At 36.9% G+C, this 10,330-nt stretch overlaps 1 protein-coding gene across 1 annotated transcript in view; it reads right to left on the reverse strand.

Moving 5' to 3' along the window:
- LOC104516625 (integrin beta-like protein 1) overlaps positions 1-3,552 on the reverse strand; it is a gene marked incomplete at its 5' end in the record, with an annotated part of 22,865 nt that extends 19,313 nt beyond the window's left edge. The window contains one exon of the mRNA XM_010161022.1: positions 3,436-3,552. Coding sequence (XP_010159324.1) covers positions 3,436-3,552 — 117 coding nt within the window. The remainder of the gene's footprint in view (positions 1-3,435) is intronic.
- Positions 3,553-10,330: the final 6,778 nt, after the last annotated feature.

Consider the following 10,330-nt stretch of genomic DNA (forward strand, 5'->3'; position numbering starts at 1 on the left):
TCACTCTTGTGAGACCACCCACCTGGAGTACTGCGTCCAGCTGTGGGGCCCTCAACATAAGAAGGATATAGACCAGTTAGAACGAGTCCAGAGGAGGCCACGAAGATGATCAGAGGGCTGGAGCACCTCTCCTATGAAGAAAGGTTGAGAGAATTGGGTTTGTTCAGTCTGGAGAAGAGAAGGCTCCAGGGAGACCTTATAGCACCTTCCAGTACCTGAAAGGCCCTTCAAGAAAGAAGGAGGGGGACTTTTTACAATGGCCTGTAGTGACAGGACAAGGTGCAATGGGTCTGAATTGAAAATGGGTAGGTTTAGATTAAGATATCAGGAAGAAATTCTTCACAGAGAGAGTGGTGAGGCACTGGAACATGTTGCCCAGAGAAGCTGTGGATGCCCCATCCCTGGAAGTGTTCAAGGCCAGGCTGGATGAGGCTTTGAGTAACCTGGTCTGGTGGAAGGTGTCCCTGCCCATGGCAGGGGAGTTGGAACTAGATGATCTTTAAGCTCCCTTCCAACCCAAACCATTCTGTGATTCTATGAATATATTTGTAATAGCAGAGTGCTGTGGAATCTATGTCGAGTCCTCCTGCAACCCCTCTTCTTGGAGACATAATGTCTCTATTCCTGGTATTGCAATGATGGACAGCTGAATTTTTAAGTGAATGACTCACTACAATCATGCAGAAACATGGTAATAGGGTTGTACCCTAATTTATCATATCTTGCACCTCATGTCTTTCTACCATCGCATGGACAGCTGGTCTGGAAAGCAAGCTATTAATCAATCTCTGCTGGTCAGAGGAGGCCAGTAACAATTCTTATTCTAATCATTTAGGCTGTCATTCACATTTCTCATTTCAGCATGCATTTAATCTGAGAACACTGCTCTTCCTTCCCTATGCTTTACACGCACTCAGTGCTCACTGTAAGACCCTGAACATTCAGAGTCCAGCTTCAAATTCTCTGCAGTGAGAGCTACTAGACAGGGCTCATGTCCTGACAGTGATTGCCCACGTAGCAACAGTGGTAGAAAAATAATAATAAAAAGTAGGAAAGAGGAAGGAATAAACAGTTTAACAAGAGGTATCAAGAGGTTCAAGCTGGTATGAAAGCATGGACAAACCTTAAAGGAAGAGAGCTGTGCGCCGTTAGTGCAAAATCAATGAGAGAAGTTCTGGGAATAATAAGTTGCAAAAGGGTAAAGAACATAAATTTGAAATTGGTAGAATCTCCTAAAAAGGGACATATGAGAAATACTGGATATCAAAGGGAACATTCAAAATGTTATCAGGATAGAAAGTCATAGCCAAGTAAAACATCAGACATTGAACAGTAATCTAAATTATAAATAAATAATCTAAAACCATTTCACATTATGTTGAGAAATATAATAGATCAAGAAATAAAATAGCGAGAATATGAAAAAAATAATCTGCCAATTATTTACCGCTGGAATCCCAACAGATCTGCTACAGAAACCCAACCACTTTTAGGGGGTGGTATTAGTCATGGCATAACTTCTCATTTGGAAGACTAAAACTGTAGGAACCAGCTTCACCTCATCAAGTTCCAATAGCTGTGAGCAAGCAAAGCTGCTCTAGTTTCCAATGAGGCACTTCAGAGGTCAGCTCATATCCTGGTGGATTTAATCATCACCTTATGCCATGCTTTCTCCTCTCCCTTTACTTACAAGAATGCCCATGACAACAGGATTCCTGATTTGGCACTTACTCTACAATTTTGGGGAAAGAATTAGGAATAAGATCAGCTCCCTGGAGCAGGAAAAATAACAGGGCGGGCCTTCTGAGGTCCTGTCAACAGATGTTGCACAGAACAATTTCAAACAGGGCTCAGTCACATGAACTGCATTTTCCCCTGTAATTCCTTTCACCTACAGAGAGTCATTAGTGAACAAACTATCAGCTTGAATGAAAGTGGAAAAGTTGAGTTTGAGACCACAGTTGATTCATAAGTTCATAAGCTGGCTTCCCTTTCTATTTGTTGTTCCCAAAGTGGGAAGATAATCTTAAAGCATATTTTTTTTTTAAATTTCTGTCAATCTCTTTGGACAAAACTATTCAGACTAAAGGGGGGAGTTTATACAAGTAATAGTGTGACCTAGAGTATCCCCTGCACAGTAGAACATTAAACAATAGCTCAAGGTTGAAGTGATTATTCATTTAAGTGTGAGGTACTGTAGCCAGCAACAAAACTAAAATTATCACTGTATCTTTCCAAACAAAGAAGAATAGAATTTTTGTCTATAATTTCCAAAATGTGCAATATAATTAGGAGTATTAACACTGAAGGAGTGTCATCAAATAACATAGAATATCAATGACATAAATTGAGGAGATATTTTAACTATAGAAGATGATGAATTTTGGTTCCTACCTACTTAATTTATAACAAATAAGACCCAGATTTTCAGTGCTTTTATGTTATTTATACAAAATTAAATATAATTTTTTTTTATTTCTACATATTCATATTATTGAATATTATGAACTATTATGATGGCTGGTTAGAAATTCAAATTAGAATTTTCCATATATGTCTACATTCTGAATGGCAGAGACCTTGAAGAAATACTCCCTGTAGTCAGAATTTTTTATGCAATATATTTTTTCTTACATAGAAATAAAGTATATAATATAATGTGTCACTGTTCATAACTACTCTGTTAATTCTAAGAATCAAAGAGCCATTTAAAAAAATAAAGACAATAAAATCTAGGAAGAGCATTTAGGACAAATTGTACCCACCTGCTTTTAAAATAACATATCGTATGTAGGCATTTACATATCTAAAACTAACTTGAAATACTGCTTAACACCAACATACATTACTGAAAGATCAAAAAGTGAGGTTTTCACTGTCAACATTAAATTAAACCATCTGCATGTACAATTACTATGAGAATGTATCTCAAACATTTTAGATTCTTTCATGATTATTATTACTATTTTTTTTAGAAAACAGACATCACTGACAGAGCATGTGAAATATTCAACAGTATTTCTGGCCATTATTACCTTTAGGTAAAATCCAGCATTCTCAGTAAATCATCAACCATACTAAACACAAAGTAAAATTAACTAATTCTTCAGGTTTTCCTTTAAGGACCTGTATTCTTCTCTAATGAGCACTGATGGAATCTGGGATATACTACAGCACTTGCATTTATGCTATTAGGTATATTTAATATATTTCATTGTTAGTGTTTCTGCAATTTTAAAATAAATACCCACTAGCATATTCAATATTATAAACCCTGTTTTTTACAAAAAAATCTATGTTCTATAATTAATCAGTTATGTCAACAGTCTACACTAACAGGATGTTATAATATCAGGGGGAACAGCAAGTTATACACTGTCAAGATTTATATTAATTATGATATGATATTTATTATATTATTTTGTGAACACATACCCCCACAGACATCACCATCCACATTTTCACACTGTCGATCATCACATTCACAGTTTTTGCCATAAACTCTGCTGTCTCCTGGAGGGAAACAAGTGCATTGGCCACATTCACATCTTCCTGTAAAAATAAACAATTGTTAGATTCATGATTTCAGTAAAGTGAAATAAATTAAATAACCCCCAAACTTACTCTCCACCCTATCCCCCAGAGACAAACTACAAGTAACTCTGTAATAATTAAATTATGCACATAAACACTATTAAAAAAAACCCCAAACTCTCTCTCCTCCATGGCAACCAAAAGCAAAGTATATCACTGTTATATCTTGGTGGAAACAGCAACAAAAACAATCATTGGCAATGTATGTTTTTCATATCTTAACTTTGCGTAACAGAGATATGGCACACATTTAACTGCATAATTAACCTCTATAATTGATCTAAAATATCTAGCACATACTTCAGAAACTCCAAAATTAATGTGATTAGAATTAAATATTCAATACACAGGGCTATCTAAGATAGCCTCTATTCATGCAGAAACATAACTCTTCAAATCCTCCATCAGGCATTTCGAAAGCAAAAATCCCTGGAACTTTTCTTGTATAGATGTAGGAAAATAAAAATCAACAGCATAACCTCTGTAAGAGTCTTCCCTTCCATCAACCTGTTCACAGAGAACTCCCCAGAGCTTAAAGGGGGAATAGACTCGTCCAAACACCCACAGATCTTACAGTCCAAAGTCCTCAGAGGAATGAGTATTAAATGGTCATATGGGAAAAAAAAAAATAATATCAAAGACTGTCTTATGTTGTACACGTATGAGACAAACTCAATTTGGGGTAACATGGGTTTTGTTATTGTTTAACTTCTAAGAGTTTGCCTCTGCATTTTAAAAATTGTTCTAATGCAATGCTACTGTGAGAATGCACTAAATATGACACAAACCATGGATCAAAGTAATACATTTGATTGGCTTGGGAAGGGATATTGTGTGTAAAAAAGGGCCACCAGAGACATGGATTTACATGCAGTAAAGCCGGTTCCTCTTGTTCTAGTTTAATCACATCATCAGTGAGACTCGGTCTCGGCCTGGAAACTGCTCTACTGACTGCAGAACCCAAATTTAGAGCAGGACAACTATAGCTACAAAGCAAAAAGATCATCCAAGTGCAGACTTTCATTGCCCAACCAAACAGTGCAACACAGACAATAGATTTTTTAGCATTTGAATTGTTTTTCTGTGTGGGAAAAGACTAAGATCCTTAATGGGTCTTTTCTAACTGTTGGTTTTGTGACAATAAACCCTTTTAGGTGAACTTGCCGCCAGACCATTCTTAATCTATGATTTTTTTCTACTTATAACCTAAAGTTGTTACAATTGTTTTTCAAAAAATCTTGGTCTAAATAAGTTGGAATGGGGGACATCTTATTACTTGTGGAAAAAAATCCGAGCTCATTTTACAGCTGCCATATTCTTCATTTTCCCAAGCATCAATGTCAGCACTTTTGAGCTGACATCCTATGAGCCAGGATTCAATCTGGAAGGACATGTTATGATCAAGAATCTTAAAAAAAAGACATGTTGATAGAGATAATTAACAACAAATATATCACAATACCTTTGTAATATACATCGTTGTAAAACCATGATGCATTGGCAATTATATGAGGATAATCGTTCCAGAAAGAAACTTATTATAGGAAATGCATCTACCACATCATGAAATCCAGTTGTATTTGTCAATCATGTCAACAGTTAAGCTATGATTATCTACAGAATTATGTTATTTGCCTGCATTCTCTAAGCTATAAGTATTTGCCAAGGACAGCTACATTAGAAACTGGAAAAAAAACCAGAGTCTTTTAATAAGCCCAACTTGTCAGTATTTGGAGCTCTCACAGTCTCTTTCTATTAGACACCTTAGACAACCTGGCTACTTTTGCAAAAATGTCACATCGCAGTGTCCCAAAGCACAGTCACCCTTAGGCAGATAAGTACCTGGTGAACAGGACCCATCTGTGGTGAAGTCTCTATAAAATAAACAGAAGAACCATCTTTAACAGTGGTGCCCTGGCCAGATAATGCTATAATAAGGACGATGCCTGAAGGACAATAAAATCAGTTTAAGCAAGTTGCTTTGAACAGAGGAGTCAGCAGAGATGGAAAATCCTCCAGAGGGATGAGCAAAGGAAGGTTCCATAATGAGGTTCCTGCATGTTCAGTAATTAAGCATTACATTTTGTAATGCTTAATTTAATAAGTCAGAATGACCTGAGAGCCCAGTGGCTGGGCACTTGCACTGGAATGGGAACAGGTTCTTCTCAGTCCCTGCTGCAATTAATATTTATTCATTTCAGTTAATGTGCATCAGTTTTACTAGCAGAAAGAACTGAGGAATATCCCATCCCTAGGCAGATAGAGCACATTTTTGTCATGTAAGAGATGCAAGCTCAGGTTTTCTTCCCAAAATCAAGCACAAAGGGGATTTAGGCCCTACTTCCTTAACCTTCTCATCTTAGCTAATGAATAAACCACCAACATGTATTTTAAAAAATCCCATATTCCTTGTTAATATTTGTGCCTTGTATTTTATTTTGGCTCACTCCCACCAATTTGATCATGATTTAGATCATCTGACTGTGGACCTCAGCAGAACTGAAAATGTACAGAAACCTCAGCCAGTAAGTGCTCTGGAAAAGGGTTTCTCTGAGCTATTTCTTGATTTTAAATATTCAAAGATACATTTGTAGTCATTTAGTATGCTGCTTCCGAAAATGATGCTCAAATTATTAGTTCATCATTCCTTTGCTTTTACAAACGTGACAGATCAGCACTAGGAACATAAGAAGTGAATTTAGCAGTGGCACTAAATAATCACAACTTTTTACTGGCTTAAAAAGTATACTTTACCTCCAAAAGTACTGAGATTTTGGTTAGGTTATGCCAGGTGGGCTCACTCTTTGGAGAGAATTTGAGAATTCAAGTCCTATTGCTTCTGAACAGCTAACAACATGGGATGTAGCAAATGTAAACAGCAAAGGCTCAGTTTATCACCATATAGATAAACACAAAAATTAATAGCATTGTGTAAGAATAAATTTCAGGCTGCTTCCTTGGGAAAACCAGAATAAGGTATTTCCAGGATAAGCTTGTTTCAGCCATGTTACTACTTCATGAGATCTATCTGCTATGGAAATAACAGAAGCCACACCTTATTCTGTGCCCTTACTCTCTTAGCTGTTGTGATAAAATACTTACCATACAAATTCAATCATTCAAAAGTAATTTGAAGCTCACATTGTACTGGAAAGGGATCAGCACTTTACTAAACATACTCTGTCTAAAATAATAGGTTTGCCATAGCAACCTGATTATAGAGGGAAAGCTACCGCCAAACACATCCTAAATTCTCTTTAAATTCCAGGGCATACAGAAACAATTAAACACAGAAGGACTATAATATTATGCACTTTCTCAGCTGTCCGTGCAAGAGATACACTTTACAAGTAAAGAGATACAAGTTCACCTCAGACATTTTACAGCAAGTGGCTTCCTCTCCTCGCTAAACAGGGATAGGGAATTTCATCGTCTGATGACTTCAGATGAAGGAAGCTTTATGGTGGAGGCTGTATTAGCTATTAGTGTTGAAAAGCTTAACCTACTTATTTCAATGCAAGATTTCAAAAATGGAATAATTATACAAGACATTTATTTGTCTACAGTCCTAATATTTCCTCTCACTCTGTCCTCCCATTGATGTCCATAGGAGTATTAACTTATTACCAATAATTGTTATTACTAAAAGACTGAGAAAAGACCAGCTTAGGGTAGGTTGTTTTGGTTTTAAAGGGAATTAAGAGTGCCACATATCATTAAAAAACAAGTTTGTTAGATAACTGACTCTAGAATCCTAAAAAAGGGTGCCTTAAGCATTGAGGTTTTGATTCTCTACACCATTTATTGTAACATTTTTTCATTCCTCTTGTCCAACATTTATAAAAGCATAACTGAAATAAACAGTGCCCAGACTACATTAAACCTTCTCGCATGCAAATTGCTGTCACCATTAGCTGCATGCATTCAAACCAGTTTCAGCTGCCTACATAGACTGACTGAAAGTCTCTTTTATACAGGTAATTATAATTTCAAAACACTGTGCTAAAGTATATGATTTGTGTAGTAAAACATTTTTACCCTGTTATTGCAAGCAAAAATATCAGGAAGAAACAGCAATAGCCTTCAATATAAAAATACTGAATATAATAAGATGTACTTCATTGTCTTTTCCTGTCTATAGCTCTAAAACATAAAGAATTTTTCTGTGCCTGGTAATGAATTTGTATCTTGTAAATAAAAGCAAATAAATACAGTAATCTATTTACTTATTTATAATGTGTAAGTAAGACTGTGCCAAATTGCACTGAGGTTGTAGTAAAAGCAAACCAGATTCATTGGTACCTTGGAAAGACTGTGTTTTGGGCTAGTGATAAATAAAAGGGAATGTGCCTTGAGGAAGGACTTTTCTGCCCCACAGCTGTCCCAGGCTTAACAACTGAAAGCATTACATATCAGAAATTGCCTATTTCTTTGTTATCAAGCAATCTTAGGCAACCTGAGCACATTCAGTAAAGCTGCCCTGTCCTTCTGCCAACAGAACACATTTCAGGCCGGATGGGAACAGATGATCTACAATAATGTTCAGAAATGGCAAATCAGAGAAGGGGGATGGGAAGATTGGTACAGAAGATCACAAAGTTTCAGGGGACATAGTGAGTGGGGAGAAGCAGGTGTGGCTTAAGTAACAGGCAGCTTCAGGTAGGGAAAAGAAAAATTCACTAAGTGGTGGAGGGAAAAAAGGTGAGTAAAGACAATGAACGATACCACAAAAAGGGACAATCAAAATGCAGCAATTGCCAAAATTAGGGTGGACAATCTCATCATGCCTTGCTCAGTCTGAGGCACTAAGAGCAGTGTAATCCAGCTGAGCTCGATCAATGTGGAGAAATTTATTGACTCAAACAGAAAACAACTACAGACTCCTCAGTGGGCGCACACAGTTTACTTTGTATGTCTTATTGCCAAAATGGCCTGAAATTACTTCCCACACCTAGCCTGGCTTTTCATAAGTAAAAAAATAATTCTTCATATAAGAAGACTGAACTGACTAGACAGAAAATAATTCGGTCTTATACATGGATGGATCCCTGGCTTTTAAAATGCTGGTAATTGTTGGACTTGGTTGGTTGGATAGTTTATGAGGTGCCAGAGAAAGGGACACTTTGGAAGCATCTTTAGTATGTGTAAAAGTATCCTTGCAACCTTTTTAAATACGTGAATATCTGTCTGATCTCACACAAACTATGAAAATTCAGGGATTATTTTCTTACAAGGATCTTGGGCAAGCAGGAGCAATGTTCTGTTTGCAATATAGGAACGCCATCTGCAACTACTATTTGTGTTGGAAAAACAGTAAGTTTTCCTGTTCTAAATAACCTTTATGAACTTACATCAGTACAGTTCTGCTTGTTTACAACGCTCCAACATGTCTGAAGATTTGTGATAGGCCAGTATATTGCTGGTGCTACCTCTTCACCCAAAGGAGCTCAAATTGAAAAAAATCAATTCTCCTGCTGGACTCGAACACTCCTTTCTGCAGTGCAGTGATATTTTAACATCTTAGAGAAATTAAGAACATCAGAACCTTTAAATGTGGTTTGCTCTCTGTAGAGTTCTCAGCTGTAGCTGCATAGGGAGGAAGGTGCCCTGTGCTGCTCCCCACAAGATGCTGACCTTTATCTCATGTACCAATGTTAGTTCATTCCCAGTGAGTGGCATGGGGAGAGGAGCTGAGACGTTGTGAGATGCATCAGTAGTGTGGTGTCCTGGCTCTGCTGTACTCTGCACCTCATGAGTCTTTGCAGGAAAGATACAAAGTCAACAGTCCAGGAGAAGACATCTTTTACAGCAACTTCCTTGCCTTTAAAACATCAGATGGGAATACTGATGTTCTTGTATTTTAACTGAAGCAACAAGAACCACAAAGGATTCCTTTTCCTACTGCACACAGGATTGCTCTGTTAGGCTGCTGGGGGATTTGGGGTGAGGGGCTTGTATTCGTGATGATCTTTTCGTGAAAGGTGGATTTTCCTCACAAAGTTCAAGCAACAAGCCTTTTTTTTTTTCTCTGCAGTCCATTATGAAACGTAAAGTTTTATCTCCTCATAGACTAGAAAAAGTGTGCTGCAACTATTACAAAAACAGTTACAAGAACAACTACTTGTTTGGGTTTGGGTTGGGAACCAGCTTTCTGCTTCTAAATCATTGCACAGAAAACAAACATACCTTAAGTCTACTCATAAAAAGAGATTATTTGCAGCATGACTGACCCAAGACCTCAACTAAAGATGTAAAAGCTCCAGAGAAGAACCTAGCTGAATCATACAGACATAAAATGAAATGAAAATTGCTTTAATAAAACTGATTTCTAAAGTTCATATTTTTAACTACTTTTTTTTTCGAGAATTTTGTACACTGAAGTGAACTTTTAGCAGCAAGTTCTGAGATTTTTATCATATTTTTTAACTACTTTTTTTTTTTCGAGAATTTTGTACACTGAAGTGAACTTTTAGCAGCAAGTTCTGAGATTTTTATTTAAATAGCGTCAACAGCAGCTAAAGCATGTAACTGGATTAAATATCTGTATTTTCCTTAGTCTTACTAGGCACCTCTCAATTGCAATAACTGCATCAGCTACTAATTCAGCACTATCAACAGGGCTGGAGTAACTGCAATCAACTATCTATTATCATATAACTACCTCACACAATTAGAAGCCTTATTTCTATAGCTGATGACTTTTTGTTACAGGTTGCTGTGCTGGGTTCAGCCAGGA

The sequence above is a fragment of the Eurypyga helias genome, unplaced genomic scaffold (assembly GCF_000690775.1).
Source record: "Eurypyga helias isolate BGI_N326 unplaced genomic scaffold, ASM69077v1 scaffold2411, whole genome shotgun sequence".
Classification (NCBI taxonomy): Eukaryota; Metazoa; Chordata; class Aves; order Eurypygiformes; family Eurypygidae; genus Eurypyga; species Eurypyga helias.